The 15,975-nt window shown below is 36.3% G+C and overlaps 2 protein-coding genes across 4 annotated transcripts in view; both read right to left on the bottom strand.

The window, feature by feature from the left end:
* LOC106177722 (sodium/hydrogen exchanger 3) overlaps window positions 1-9,355 on the bottom strand; it is a 63,139-nt gene extending 53,784 nt beyond the window's left edge. For all 3 annotated transcript variants that reach the window (XM_013560578.3, XM_013560579.2, XM_013560580.2), the window contains exons 1-2: window positions 8,980-9,355; window positions 912-1,208 (exon numbers count right to left, since the gene is read on the bottom strand). In XM_013560578.3, coding sequence (XP_013416032.2) covers window positions 912-1,208; window positions 8,980-9,238 — 556 coding nt within the window. In that variant the 5' untranslated portion in view covers window positions 9,239-9,355. The remainder of the gene's footprint in view (window positions 1-911; window positions 1,209-8,979) is intronic.
* Window positions 9,356-10,163: 808 nt separating this feature from the next.
* On the bottom strand, window positions 10,164-14,734 carry LOC106177726 (ubiquitin-conjugating enzyme E2 C). The gene is made up of 5 exons (XM_013560587.2): window positions 14,529-14,734; window positions 14,250-14,277; window positions 13,432-13,518; window positions 12,567-12,771; window positions 10,164-10,988 (listed from the first exon to the last, which is right to left on the bottom strand). The coding sequence occupies exons 1-5, from the start codon at window positions 14,627-14,629 to the stop codon at window positions 10,867-10,869; spliced, it is 543 nt and encodes a 180-aa protein (XP_013416041.1). The 5' UTR covers window positions 14,630-14,734; the 3' UTR covers window positions 10,164-10,866.
* Between the last annotated feature and the right edge of the window lie 1,241 nt (window positions 14,735-15,975).

Here is a 15,975-nt window from a genome sequence, read left to right as displayed (position 1 = left end):
GGAGGGGTAAATTCCATTTGGTACGAAAATCCCAGATAGGATGCCTTTCTCTGTATCACCACCAGAGCCCTCAGTCTAGTATTCATTGTGTAAGACTGCATTCCCACAGATTTTAGATCGATTTATCTGTGGGGAGGCTCACTAGATTACTGTCAGCTTAGCCGGCTTAAATGTCTGTCCCGCCTACTAAAAGCTGTAAGGGGGTAATTACCTTTCGTGCGCGCTTGGCTGACAGCATGAACCCCCAGGGAGTTAGGTCAATCCAGATGGATCAATCTAAATCTGTGGGAATGCAGTCTAAGAGCACATAAAAATATCAACTCAGTAGGATATTCTGCCAAGACAGCTTTTAACTTGGGATCTCTGCACAAGCTATTGAAATCAAATATCTCCTAAACAAATCAAATATAGTTTGGCTTTGTCTCAGCAAACAAGAATGCTTCCAAATTAGCATATAAGATTACACAGTGTGTGGTTTTTGTAGAAATGTGGGTGCATTTACATTGAAGATAAGTCAATCTTTACCCCAATTAAAAACCCTTTTCTGTTAACTGACTTCTTCATTTTAGCATGCAAGTCTGCTCTTCTTTAGCACTTTACCAGACGCAGCAGATTCATATTTGCTGAGCATGGTAAAGGAATCATCCAAGATAGCCAACAAGATCATTATCATATGAATTAGTGTAAAATAAAACACGATTTCCTGGGATTTGGAGGAAAGTATGTGGGACTTAGCTCATGTTTTCTAGTCTCTTATTATGTCACACAGAGCTGAAAACCTTGTTTTGGGCCTTTTTGACTGATTTTGATCAAACTTACTAGCAAACACATGGTCCACAGAAAAGGGTCCAACTGAGAAGATCTTACCTATCTTCAATGCGAACGCACCTCAAGCTTCATCTAAAACTTACCACCTCCTGAAAAAGCATAGAGGGAGCCTCCTATGCAGAATGTATTGAAAAGCGTGCCAACCACCGCAAACATCAAAATGGTGCCGATGTTGTCAAAGAATGCCCTGCTCGGCATAAAATATCCTGCCTCTAGTACAATAGGTGGCAGCAGGAACAAAAAGAAAGTTTCAGCGTTGAGGGTGTAGGCTTCTTTGGATGCATTGGAGAGGTAGAGGATGACTCCAATGATTACGCCCAGGACGATCAGTAGACAACTTTCTGGGAAAATGGAGGACAGCTTGTTGTAGAGATGAAAACCTAAAAAGATAAAAGAATACAATTAAAGCAATATTTAGTACCCCACATCAGATTCATTATTCAGAAAAAAAAATAACTGATTATTCTAACTAATGCATTTTATTTTTTAAAATAAAAATTAAAATCATGAAAATGGAATTTCCAATTTCCACCTGCAAACCTGGCAAAAAAACTTTTGCTTAAGATAAAATTAGAATGTTTTCTATTTTTAAAATCAATTTGCTTAAGTTGCCTTTGCAGCAGATAACTGATAATTGGCATTAACAAGTTCAAAACTAGGAAAGTGCATGGTGGCACAGGCAGCAACGCAACTGGCAACAGGCAGATGCAGGTGATGACTAAAAGTTCAAACACACTGTGTTCATAAAACTGTTTAACAATTACTGTACAGTCACTTGCTAATCTGAACATTTGCAAATAATCTTTTTTTTTTCAGCTGCTCAAGGAGGCATGTCAGGCAATTAAGCTGATTCCACTGCCTGCACTTAAGCGAGAATCCCCTGCAGAGTTGGGTCGACCCAGCTAATATGATGTGAGAATGCAGTGGCACTCTGTCTCTTTCATGTGGAATAGTCCACTCTGCCCTCAGCTGTGAATTTAATACAGGAAAACTCTTTGTCTCAAGCTGGCAATTTTCTAAAAATTGTCTACCATACATTTTCTGCAATCAATATTTCAAATTAAAGTAGTCAAATTTTCTTCTAAATAGTAGTAATTGATTTTACTTAACTATTCCTGTGACATGTTTTATAAGTAAAATTTTGGAAAGAAGAAAGTAATACATTAAAGGACAGATATATCTGCTATCACAACCTGGGGTGATGTTCCTTTTTTAAATCATTCAATTTAGTTGCTGGAACAAGCAAGCAAAATCCCAATCCAGGTAACTTAAATGCCCAGGCCACATCTGGGTCACTCAGTGCTTTGCCCGATGATAAAACTTGATCCAAATTGGAAAACCAGCACCTTTCATTACAGATCTAATGCCACGCAAGAACCTTCATTTTGTGTCAGAAAATTTGAAAATATAATATCAGCCTAGAATTAATTCACTGACAAAGTACAGGCAACTAAGTTATGTGAGGTGCAATGATTTAATGTCAGTTCTTCCTGTCCTTGGTTCCAGTGCAAGTTTTAGACATGATTAGGTTCACCAAATATCTGAACAAGGACTCCATTGAATCTATGACCCTAAAATAGTATGGTAATGACTCAATCTTTTCAATGAGGAAATTCTGAATTTTACAGATAAATATTAATGTATTTTAGTCGTAAATTAGGGGAGGGGGAATTCTTTTTCTCATAAAGTGGACCTTTTACCATAAAAATTTCATGTACCAAGATCAAATTTTACCCAGAGCGGACCTTTTCCCTGCAAAAGGAGTGGTTCTTTCGAGCCCTCCAAACCCCTCCCCCATCCCCGGATACAGGCTTGGGGTAGCATCAAGGAGAAATGACAGTCTCCCCTATTTTCACCAAGAAACTAGAGTTCATGTCTTTAAAGAAATGGTTTTAGCTTTATGTGTTCCTATTTTGAGACTAAGATTTTCACTGCACAAAATCCCACTTCAAGATTTTATCGCTTCTGTAATAAGGCAGTGTTGACACATCTTTGTATCAATTGTCAGGTAATGAACATTACAGTAAGGATCAGCTGCCCTTTTATTGCACAATTTGAAGTGAGAAGGAATTTTTTTTTTTTTTTGTTCACACAAACAGCCAAGTCTAAATATCATAAAATAAAAACAAAATATCAGAGCTAATATTGTAGCTACTGCAGCTGCTCAAACAGAAATATTGTCTATTGCTGCTATGTAAACTATAACAGTTACAATTTAGTGACAATATACAGGTTTGGGGTATAAACACTGACAAAAATCTTCTATTACATAAAGACCATCTACTGAACTTCTAAACTAAGATATGCTATAAAAATTAATGTTTTAATAACAATATTCACTTGGCTAAAGTTACTTGCATTTTCCATGTTTTCATTTCAAAAATTGCAATTTTGAGCTAGAGATAGTGTTCTAACTTCTCTAAAAAAAAAAAAGCCATATAACGTTTAACAGCTACTAGACAGAAAATGGTAAAATGTGAGATGATGGAAAGCCTGTACACTGCCCCCTTCACTACAGCATGGAATATAATGTACACAACTTCTATAGTATTTACATTAACAAACATGAACATTCCAGTGGTGAAAAAATGAGTATGTATTCGTTCCAACACCAGACCCACCAACAGCTTAACAAACTTTTTTCAAAATCAGTCTAGAATTGCCTCCTTTAAGTTGGCTCTAAATCATGTTTCCCCGTTTCTTTTTTTTTTCCTTTTTTTTTTTCAATATACCTGTAAATAAGGGATTTGTTATCACCAGGTTGCATGCTCCTCAATGGTGATCAAGATATCAAAGATTCGTCTTCTTTAATAAGAGCTCATCAAAGCATTTTTCAGTTTGGTTTAGTGCTCTCTGCGCCTTGATGATTTCTCATTAAGACACACACAGGGCTACTTACAGAAGATCATTAGATGTTTCATTCAATTATCCAATCTGACAAATAACCCAAAATGCCACTTTTGGCCATGGAAACTGACAGCCAAGGATACCCAACCATATGTACATGGAATACAGACTATTCCAGTTTTAAGACCGATGTCTTCCAGCCCTTTTCCGTGAATTTGCCCATGTTTAATTTTCACCTACAACTAAAAACAATTTACTTTAGCTCTGGTAAATTACACGTTTCTTTATATTTTGTTACTTTTGTAAATCATTTGTTGGAAAAAAGCCATCTATGAAACTATGATATTAAAGGGGAAAATGTAGATAAGGGGCACCAGACAGACAAAACAGAAGTATACTGGCTCTATGGCCTGTTTAAAACTTAGTTTTTATTTCCACATATTCTAGCAATGTGTACACAAGGTTGGCTTTTCACTACAAACTCCATGTACCAAGCATTAAGTAAATTCCTGATATCAAATTAAGTCAACACCACACTTCTTGATAACAGGCCCAAAGTGTAGGCAAAATGATTGAAAAGCACTAGACCAAGAATATCTACCCTCTCTCTCTTTTGAAGACACTTTCTTTTGTTTTCATCTGAGTCAGTGCAGTAGTGAGCAAGGCATGTTAGTCAGCAGGTAGAAGAGGAGATACACTCAAGTTCACACTAGAGAGGGATAATGCTTATTTATTCAAGTTGAAGAGATCTGGTATATATGCTTCCCACTGAATCATTCACCTGACTTATCATGACTTCTTTTCTTTGCCTGAAAAACTCAATGGTATTTTCAGCTGGAATTTACGTCTGACAACTGTGTCTGGATCACAAACACCTGACAAAGTGATCCTTTTTGACAGCAATCGAAATATGTGACCCAAAGTTCATACATATATACATGTACCCCCCCCCCCCTTCCACAACACCTCCATTTCTCTTCTCTAAAATGTTAATGCCATTTAGTTTAAGAAATATAAACAAACCAAAACACATCCTCATATTTATAAAAAATCATTTAAAAAAAAAATTCTCAAGCACTGTCAACAAGCATGTGTTTACTGCCTAAACCATGTAATAAAATACCTAAATAAATACTGTAGATGGGTTGATCTGTGAAAGCAAAACACTTCCACAAAGTAAAAAGGCACTTGCAGTTAGCCTCAGTAGTTGAATTGAGATCATATTAAAAATGCATGCTTACAGCTCTGCAAGTATGACATGTCCCTTGGTGATTATAAACAGGCATGACAGACAGTTCAAGACATGTGACAACATTATCTTTACAAACTATAACAGCATGCATCTGGAGCAGACAAACATAAATTGTACAGCACGCGACACAGTTCAGAAAAATGTGAAGATCTATTGATTTTTACATTATCTGCCATAAAATGTCCCTTTTAAGTCAAAAGTAGGAATAGTCCAAATGTGTAGATAAACAGCAGTTCATTATTAATAATCTTATCTTTTTTTAATGGCAGCAACAGCTGTCTTGTGCACTGGTGTTTTTTGTTCCCAAATCTCAACTTGCTCAAGGTACAAAATGTCTATATATGAAAATCACTTCTGACACTTTTTCACAACTTTTCTCATTCATTCTCTGCTCATAAGGGGTGTATAAAACACTGAAATTTTTATCAATTCAGACACAAAAGCAAAGACTTTTAAACAAGTTAAGAGTTATATGGAGCATGCCTCATGGTACTCACAACCAAAACATCACATCATCATGTGTAGTTTTGCACTTTAACTCCAAAATTTGTCATCAGATCAAATAAAGTTCATCTTGGTTTTTTTAAAGAAATGTCTGAGCTCTTTAATTATCATTATTATAATTCCAAATCCCTCGTAAAAATATTTATATTCAGTATTGGGATATCTGAAAACTAAAAGGAGCTCACCCTTAAAGCTAATTTGAAAGCCATTTTCAAGAGAACAGGTCCTTTGCGCCAAGCCAATTGTGCTAAATGCCAAGTTCTCCATTTAATGTAATTTCTCTTTTTCTCTCAAAAGATATTTTCCAAAATTTCTTTCTCTCTAAAGATATGTTTTAAGATGTCTTAAAAACACCTAGGGAGAGCTTAAGTGTCTCTTTATACTACTAAGCTTACCAGCTGTATTTTGAACGTCTCTAGTTGGAGACTTTTAAAACGGATGAAAACTCTGCTTGTTAATTTAACTGTCAAACTTGTTCCGAGAGGGATGAAAATGACACATGGTCTTAACATAATCTTCTCTACTTAAACTTACTATTATTTTGTAAATAGCAGAAACAGATATTAGAAATAAAAATTGCGTGCGACATAACAGACTATTGTGCTTGGTGTCACTTCACAATGTTCATGGATATAGAAGCATGTTTAAATTCATTTTAACCTGAGCCGAGGCCATGAGATTAGACAACTCTGAGAGAAATGTTTGCATGGCATCTGTTTATCAATTTGTAGAGCTTCCTAATTAGACTACCTAACCTGGTTGCAGGTTTTGAAATGGAAAACATTCAGGGAGGTACTGGAATCTGCTCGTAAAATGATTTCATATTTTTTTCAACAACAATACTATTACTGATAAGACTGTGAAATAGCTGAAAAAGATAGCTCTAGCATTACATCAGACTTTATTGTAAGAAAATGTGTGTTTTTGAATGGAGTTCATTAATGAAGGTATAAATATCTGAAATCATCCCTTTGTATATATAATAAGATTTTTCAACAACTTGTCAATGAGTTATATTCCTAAATCACTTTGTTCTGGTGGATGCCCACACCCAAGCACACTCACATATATACACACATACACACACACAGTGTAAATGGTAGATATATAAGGCATTTTTTAAAGTGTACAGAAGCAAACAAGATGATAATGAATTATTATTCTTTTCAGGGGCGGATCCAGATATATTTATTGACAGTCTTCCTAATCGTCTTTGTTGATCCATCCTCCATTTTTGACCATCTTCCGATGGCCTCAATCTGCCCCTGATTTTTCCGGGTGTATTTCTTTTTTTACGGACTTAATAAGGTGTAACTTTGAGTCATCCTGAATATAAATTTTCACTGATGTCCCTTTTCGTAACAGGAAGTGGTGTCTCAGTTCTTATTTGGATGGACCTTTCCCAGTGAATTTTGTCGGCCCAGCTAATGCACACTAACTCCACCCAGGACTCTTGCTGAATCCAATCAAATTAACAGACTAACGGACCTATAACATATTTTAAGTCAAAAATCATATTCTGACAAATCATCTATGGTCTTTCTATTATCAAGAAATGTGGCTCTGACATAATTTGATATCAGGAATTCACTTAATGCTTAAACACCAAACCAGGATGCCTCTTCCTGGCATTGAGCAGACATGCTTAAACTGTCGGTCCGATCGGTCATGACCGACAAAATTTGTCTGGACCGGTAAAAAATTGGACTTGGTTGGTCCAAAGGACCAACAAGAGTTTGAAGAGCCGCAATTTTGGATTTACAGTCATCAATCGACATACTTCACTAATAAAATTATATAAGACCCAAAGCGTTTTTCCCTTCCATTTCAAACCAATCACATTCACAAACAAAGTAAGCTACCATAATAATGCTGGTAGTATCTGTCTCAAACGAATAGGGTGATTTTTGGTCCGACAAAATTTCATTCAATCCAGCAATTTTTTCATTACTGTCGGTCCAAATGTCCGACCATTCTAAATAGTTTTCAGCATGTCTGTTGTGAAGAAAATAGAAAAGCCAGCATAGGAGTACATTAAAGACAAGAGGAAGCAAGCCAGTCTGTTAATGATCTCATTGCATTCAGCATGAATCCTCGTAGAGTTAATGTACCTCAGCTAGGTCAGCAAAATTCATTGTAAACGGTCCCTCACATGCCCCCCTGTCAACTGCCATCTTCCTGCTCCCCCTCCTTCCTGTGTGACGCAGCAAAAATAACATTGCCTACCTGAGTTGATAAAAAATTGAAAAGTTGTTTTTCTCGGAATCTTTATTTATGCCAATATCACATCCTTCACAAGAAAATCAAACAGGATTTAATTTCACTCAGCGCAAATCCAAGGATGTAAATATTTCCAAATTTTGATGAATTGCACAATTTTAAGTAATGGAGAGAAAGGCCTTATTATCCTGGAATATATGGAATGTCAGATTAATACAACTGACTATATACATTGTTATATAGATCTGTTTGTAATATGCTACCATCTTATTTCAAAGAAAAATAGGCGGGCAACTTTGAGTGTTAAAATACAAGAGATAAGAGAAAACGCTGCAGTTTATTCTATCAGGCGGCGGTATCTTTCTCTTGGTGTAATGGCAGAGTAATGGTAGCCTAATGCTATTATGCACAGATGTAAGAGTGATATACCAGTTTAAGGACTTGTGTGCTTCTATTTCTGCTTTTCTAAGACAAAATCTTCTTGAATTAAGGTCTAGACAGCCTGGAAACGTATTAGCCTGAAATAGGCCTGTGCTACATATTTCAGGGATGACACTGGCATTGTGAAAAAACATGGGATACAAAATAAATTGTGTTTAACTTTTTGCATAGACACATTTCATTCAATTAAGACAGCAAAAATGCTTTGGGCATTCAGAAAAAAATGTTTTCTTATTTCTGTAGCAGTTACCCTAATGGCCAACATGGGGGCAATAGACATGATAAAACCTCACCGCGAACCTTTCAGACCTTTAATTGAAACTGGGTGAAAAAAATGAGGCGGAACATTTATCATTTTACCCTAGGCATTTTCCCTGCAAACAACGTCACAAGTCTGCAAAGACAAAAATTCTCGAGTGAACTTGAATGGATTTCTTACATAGTAACTTACACAGCTTTGTTGCTGTTGCATACACTGAATGCACATAAATTGATACATCAAGTTACTTGAACCGAGGAGTATTGTGGCAATAGTTCATGTAAGCGCGGCTCTTTGGTGTATTGTAAAACACCAGAAAAGAAATGTCAATATCACTCAGCTGTTCGATCAAACGTCCACGTGACTGGCCAGTGTTAAAAGCGCCTATATTGAGTATTGATTGGTCCAAAGTCGTTGCCGTCGCGTATTAGAGGGGGAAGGATACCTCAAATATTCATCCTGTCTAATTCTAAGAGAACAAGGTCCAAACCTTGTCTTGCGAACTGGTGAAACCATGGCAGTTTGAAAATGGTTACCAGAATGTGAAAAACCATTATGTACAACGAACGTACGTAAAAATAAAAACAAAACACAACAGCTGTCAAAAAATCTGGAGAAAAAAACTTACCTATTTTCGCCACACTCGCCAGTAAAATCCATGCCGATATAACAAAAGGAGACGCCACACGTGCAAAGTCCCATACAACGACATGATACGAACTGTGTTCTTCATGCTGCGTGTGGTTGGCATGGCTTTCATTGCCGTCAACGTTAACAATATGATCTTCGTCTTCTAAACCATTGTGTACTGTCATTTCATAACAAAAGATAAATCCAACTTGGATCCCCACCAAGAGGACCGTTCCGATAGGACCGTACTTTCCCATGATAAATGTGCCCGTTAAGTGTTCCACATGTTCTTAACGCAGTGTGACTGGGTCGTCGTCGACCACGCTTTCTCCTCCTTCTTCCGCCATCCCACAGATGATAAGATATGCCGGCAGATGGCGCGCTTGTCTTCAAAATAAAACTCCAAAAATCAAGACAAACTATACGCGGCAATTTAAGTTGCTAGAAATGATCGTAGCACCCAAAGTTCAGCAAGCCTCTAAGAAATACGATTTAGGGCGGGGTTGTCAACAACTAAGATTGTGGATTTCTTGATAATGTCAGTTTGGATATTGCAAAGCCTTTACCCGAATTTAACGTGTAAACGTTATTAAAACGTTTAAGAGGATTTTAAATATTGGCATAGTTGATATAAGTTTGTTTGTCCACACCACGTTTTAACATATTTAGAATAGTATAAAGACAGACCTTTTCCTTTTGACATAATTAAAAAACTTGTTCGCAACATAAAGACTTGTATATATAAATCTCCTGTCAGCAGTTATAAGAAACATTGGCTTAGCTGCATATAGACATCTGATTATAGACAAAAAAAAAATACCAAAAATTAGATTGGTCAGGACAAAAATGTCCCAAATTAATGATTTATTACAAGTGAAGTTATGATTTCCCATGTCATTTCTTATCAGAAATTTCAACAACAATTAACTCTGAAAACCAGAAGTTGATCTGGATCGTCAGTGTTCGTCTCCTGCTGCCTGGGCATACTCCATTTAACTCCCTACATATCCCTTGGTTTCGGTAATAAGCAAACGAAGAATGCAGAGTGCATATTTTTATCTATCTAAATGGGGTCATAAAAACCAGATCGCATTTACAAAGTTAAACACCATTTTTTGACAGTATCATCAAAAAAAAAAAACTTGAAAAATAATGATAATTAATAAGCAGAAAAACAAAACATGGAAAAGATATCTTTATTTGGAAAGGGAATTCCATGAAACCATATAGAAAGAAATAATGCTAATAATGCTCTCACAGCAGACGGAACTCTACAGCCAATGTCACAGACATCCAGTTCCATTAAACATCACTGTCATTCAATTTTTTTACATTATAGAGAATGGCCTAAACTTCATCTTTATATTTTAAACTTTGCAACCCCCCCCTCTTCCTTTTTGATAGAACACTTGTTTGAGCACATCTTTATATTATTAATGCACACAAAATCTACACAATAAATATTTAGTATTCTGGGTGTATATTACTGTAGTGTCAACACCAGTTTTACCCTGCTCTCTACTAAACTTTGTTCACCGAAGGCTGTCTCTTTTTTTTTTATCAATTAGTTATTATGTTAATTCATTTTCATTTTCAAACAAATAATTTACCCCCCTGCCATTTTACCAAGTTGAACTTCTGCCACTTATGAACATAGTTTTAACTATTTTAACTTAAAAGTGTTCATCACCCCCCTTTATGACATCAATTGCACTTTCATTTCCATATCATATCATTGTTCCTTTGGCAAAAGTAGCACACCTAAGGGCTTCATAAAGAAAAGAAAAATGTCCAAGACACTATATTGTGTATAAAAATACATTTGTTGTATATTACTATCCTTGCAGTTATGTTGTCCTCCTGTGACAAATAAATAGTCTTTAACTCAAGATGACTCTTTGTCTGTTACGTCCTTCTTGTATTTTTCTAGGAGAAGCTTTTTGTATGCCACTTGGTTTTCCCACAGTTCAGCAGCATGTGTGTTCAGTGGACTATTGTTATTTGGCTCTGAAAACAACAAAAGGAAAACATTTATCTGCAGGGAAATAAAGGTTTTTAACTAGATATGAAACCCATGGACCTTTTTGTTTGTTTTTACTTCAGCTTAAAAAATTGTGGTAATTTTCATTGTCACTGTCAGACAGTGTGTTTGAAGGTAGGACATCATCAAGTAGAGTGACTGCCAAAAACTTTAACCCCCACTGGCTCTTGGGGACCCCAGGGCAGACATGCTGAAACTGTCCGTCTGATCGGTCATGACCGGGAAAATTTGTCTGGACCAGTAAAAAAATTGGACTTGGTCAGTCCAAAGGACCGACAAGAGTTTTAAGAACCACAATTTTGAATTTACATTCATCATTCGACATACTTCACTAATAAAATTATATAAACCCCAAAACGTTTTTCCCATCCATTCCAAACCTATCACATCCACAAACAAAGTAAGCTACCTAATCGTACTGGTAGTATCTGTCTCAAACGAATAGGGTGATTTTCGGTCCAACAAAAATCCATTTGGTCCGGCAAATTTTTCATTACTGCCGGTCCAAATGTCCGGCCGTTCTGGAAAGTTTTCAGCATGTCTGCCAGGGTATAAGAATTCACTGACTCAAAGCAGAAGTAGTGTTCAGAATGTGAAGGAATTTACAAGATATTTCTTGCACTTGGCATGGCACCCTTGGTTCACCTGAGGAACTACAGCTATCAGTATGTAGTTGAAACAGTGGAACATGTTTTGTGTTTGTGCCCTATGACAAGATGTACACGGGAGCAACACTCTGGCATAAGACTTCAGATTGATGGAAAAATTTATTTTTGGAATAGCAAGCCTATGGGCAATGTTTGCCACACATGCAGTAATTGAAAAGTAAAAGTACTGTACAATAAATAGTAAAGTCTGGTTCTCATATACCACTCCACTGCATCTTAGCATGGTTTTAAATAGTCAACAATACAGAAATATGCCTGGCATATTTTTCCCTCATTCAGACTGGGTGTAGGCATTCTCACCTCCCTGGAGAGGATACAGAGCATTACTGTATGTTCATCTTGGCTAGGGAAATTACAGTCACTAACACAAGTGGCAATATGAGTTTGTTTACTTGAGCACATCTTTATTTAAAATTATAATTTTTTTTACTATATACTCAAGCTGAAATTAATAATTGATCAAGCTATCTTTTCATCTACCACTAAACAAAAATGATTCAGTTCCACCTAGAAACAGCTATTAAGAATGAAATCCAAAAGTTTGAAAACAGCACTAGCAAAACACATCATAATACATGTTGTTTTGTTCTTCAAACTTGAAAGTACCACTTTTGCCCTTAGTGTTTTGTTTAGGTTTTATTTTGATAAAGTTCAAAACAACCCCATTTATAAAAGCATTCTATAAATGAACAGAAACATATTTTAAAAGCAAGCTTCTAAAAAATCACAATCAAAAACACAATGTCAGACACAATAGTTTTATAAAACATAAATGAAACATATTCAAAATCCCATTCTATGCTTTGTGATGTGTGTATGCACTAACCCACATGCACATGTGATAATGAGTAAAACCATAATGTTCATGATTCTTACCTCCAAGCAAACTGCGAATTGAAATCAATATTGTCTTCACAGTGTAGAGAGCTGACCACTCCTCCTTCAAGATATCCAGGCAAATGTTGCCGTTGGTGTCCACATTGGGATGAAAGATGGGTGTGTCAAACTTCACCACTGGAGCAGTGTAGGGGTAGGAGCTTGGAAAGTCCAGTGTTAACTTGTACTTCAGACCTTCATACACCTGGGAGGTGAACAGATACACATCTTAGACAGGATTCCTATGCCTAGATCGACCCATCTGGATTGGTCTAACTCCCTGGGGAGTCTCACTAAATTGCTATTAACTAAACAGTTTAAATGTCTGTAACACGGTCACCTATCGAATCAGCTAGGGGGTAAAGATAATTAACCCCTGACAGCTTTACTAGATGTGACAAACATTTTAGCCAGTTAAGCTGATAGCAATTTCGTGAGACTCTCTAGGGAGATCGATCGATCCAAATATCTGAGGGAATGGTCCCTTAAACTAACAAGGCATGCAGACCTCCACCAAAGCTGCTCAATTCTAACTGCTATTCAATTATCAATAGATCAGTGAGTCACTATCCTAATAAAGTTGGATCTAAGTTAGTCTACAGTGAATATGCTATTAAAATCCCTACATGATTCGGGCAAACTATAAAACCAACATACAAAAGCAAAATCATAACGTTCTTGGTGGAGAATATAATTACTTAAGCTCACTTTATTTTTTCACCAAGAGATAAAATGTGTCTTACAAAAAAGGCTTTTCCCAACATCTGTCCAACCGTCATTTGGATGGCCAATGGCCTCCAAAGACGGCCTATATTTTCAAAGATGGCTGGACAGCTTAACTTTTTTTTTTAATCATTGTACTTACAGTCCCCTCTGCTCCCTGTAGAGTTCCAACCCATTTGAACAGATTATCACCATCAGGAAAGGCAGATACTCCCGTCTCACCAGACATCTGGAACAACCAATGGAAAGAGTTAAAGGCACATATGAAGCAAGCAGGTCTTTCCCAGAGAGCCATAACCAGCTGTCATTTGCACAGCCTTTAGCCTCAAATGACTGCCTACATACCTATATTTTCAAAGAGGGCTGGACGGCTTACAAAAATTTTGGGTTGTTTAGTTTGCCTTACTTAGATGGACTGTCTGAACATTTAAGACCAAATTACAGATTCACATTTTGGATACCCTCTACCCCAAATTCTGGGGAAACCCACACAAGCAAGTATACTTATGCTGTACCAATGCCACTAAAACCAACAAAATACCACCATAGTTTCAAATAGTATACTGTGGTGTTATCAATGGACTCATGCTACTGACCATTAGAGATTAGTGCAATAGTTCAAACTTTCCTAAAATGATGAGAAATTACAGATGCGAGGGGGTGTGTATGAATTTAAGCAAATATCAGAAGCTGTCACACAGGCTTCAAACCTGCAAGAGGCTTAACACATACAACACAGGTTTTCCATAATGTCATGAATAGACTTAAAGAGACTAAGTGTAAGTTTTAAATACATGTTTTGCCTAAGTGCATGAACTTCATATGCTGTATGGTTATTTAACACTGTGCAATGCAGCCTGTGAAATATTATATATTGATTTGATCAATCACACTTAACTTTATGCTTAAAATTTCAAAATTCCCTGTGTTTGCATTTAACTCTTCAAGCCCAGGACTTACCATAAGCGACATCAGCTCTTGCTGCAATCTGTAGTACAAAAATAACAAATTTCTTTATATTCAGTTTGGCAACTCGAGTATACATAAACTTTTATATTTACAATTGTGCTTAGTGTGAAAATCAATAGGGATATTAAAAGTTGAAACATAAACGTAAACCACCGTAAAAATGTAAAATACAAGGATAATGTATTGCAAGAATGAAGAAAATGATTCAATAAAAGGTTTTGTTCATCATATTATCATATTACTACAGAGTACGGCACGCATTAATCTTACCTTTTACTAACAGAATGCGTGTCTTTTGGCTTATTCCCTTTATCTGACATATCTTTGTTCCTTGCTCCGCTGGCAGCTGGATCTATGTTTTGGGTAGACATATTTTGCAAAGGAACAGAGTCAGAAGTCGAACTTGTGTTTTGAAACCTAATTTCGAATAGTTTAAAATTAAATGTCCAGCAAGGTAACCAATCAAAAAACACGACTCTTTGAGCCACGCAAAAATGGTCCAATGAGAATCAGTTTGAGATTTAGCCTCGATTTGAATTTTACCGCATGGTGCCTCAATGTGAAAGTCCTTCAAGATAAGAGCAACATTGCAAAACCAAGCAAGCAAAGCCTTTCCTTGAGTCTCCTTTCACTTTAAAGCAATTCTAATTCGGAGGTGTCTTTTTTATTCAAAGTTCTGCTTAGTTTTATTATTATTATTATTATTATTATTATTATTATTATTATTATTATTATTATTATTATTATTGTTGTTGTTGTTGTTGTTGTTGTTGTTGTTGTTGTTGTTAAAGATCATTGGAATTATAATAGACCTACTAAATTACTAATGTAAACTCACATGCATTTCAATTAAAATATTACAGGAATAAATTAAGGTTTAAATGATATTAATACTTAAATGTATGGACCCTCCAGTCCTAAGGTCCCATAAAACATAGATTGTGGCAGTGCCACAGCTGTGTGAATTTGGTTTGAAATTTATGTTAAAAATATTTCTAAAAATAATTTAAATATTATAAAGCATTAAAATAAAATTCTAAACATAGGTTATGGCCTTTTTTCAGGATAATTTTGACACATACTAGCATTTGTCTGTGATCAAGTACATACTCAGTACACAAAGTGCTAAACATTAATAATCCGCTGACCCCCCTCCCCTTCAAATAATCCTGGATCTGCCCCTGCTTAGATATAAATCAAGTTATTAGAAATAATCCCACAAAAATTCTTTTTCCATTCTCTTAATTAAATAACTTTCTTCCCAAAAGTGCCTCAAATCTGGGTGAACCTTGACCTATTGTAATTGCTATATTTCACAATGATTTAAATTTTTTGTCACTTTTATACCTATAAAACAACCCTTCAGCAAAATAAATGAGCATAATTTGTATTTATATGTCAGTGGCAGATTTAGGGGGTGTCAGTGGGGTCCTGAACCCCCCCCCCCCCCCCTTCGATTTCAGAAAAAAAATCACACCAATGGTTCCCTCAAGAAATTGGAAATTTGACTAGCTGAATCATAGTTCTAAACCATACCAAAAGCCACTGTTTGCCCTCTTAAATACCAAAAATTTTCAGGGCCCAGTAAAGGGCCCCATACCCCACGCCAAGTGTGTGTGGGTTGGGGGGGGGGGGGAGGAGGGAGTCGGCTTCGCATCCATGGACACCCACTTCAAATAATCCTGGATCCAACCTGTAACCCCACGAAATTGCAAGA

Source organism: Lingula anatina, chromosome 4 (assembly GCF_051362555.1).
Source record: "Lingula anatina isolate TDL-2025a chromosome 4, LinAna3.0, whole genome shotgun sequence".
Taxonomy (NCBI): domain Eukaryota; kingdom Metazoa; phylum Brachiopoda; class Lingulata; order Lingulida; family Lingulidae; genus Lingula; species Lingula anatina.
The sequence above is the reverse complement of the archived record's forward strand: the minus strand, read 5'-3'. Positions and strand labels throughout refer to the sequence as shown.

What these genes read in the sequence shown, in the direction of transcription:
- LOC106177726 (XM_013560587.2), bottom strand. Translation starts at nt 14,629, where the DNA reads ATGTCTACCCAAAACATAGATCCAGCTGCCAGCGGAGCAAGGAACAAA. An exon ending in AAGAGCTGATGTCGCTTATG is followed by an intron (nt 13,519 to 14,249) that starts GTAAGTCCTGGG and finishes TGGTTGTTCCAG; the next exon opens with ATGTCTGGTGAGACGGGAGT. An exon ending in AATTCGCAGTTTGCTTGGAG is followed by an intron (nt 10,989 to 12,566) that starts GTAAGAATCATG and finishes TGTTGTTTTCAG; the next exon opens with AGCCAAATAACAATAGTCCA.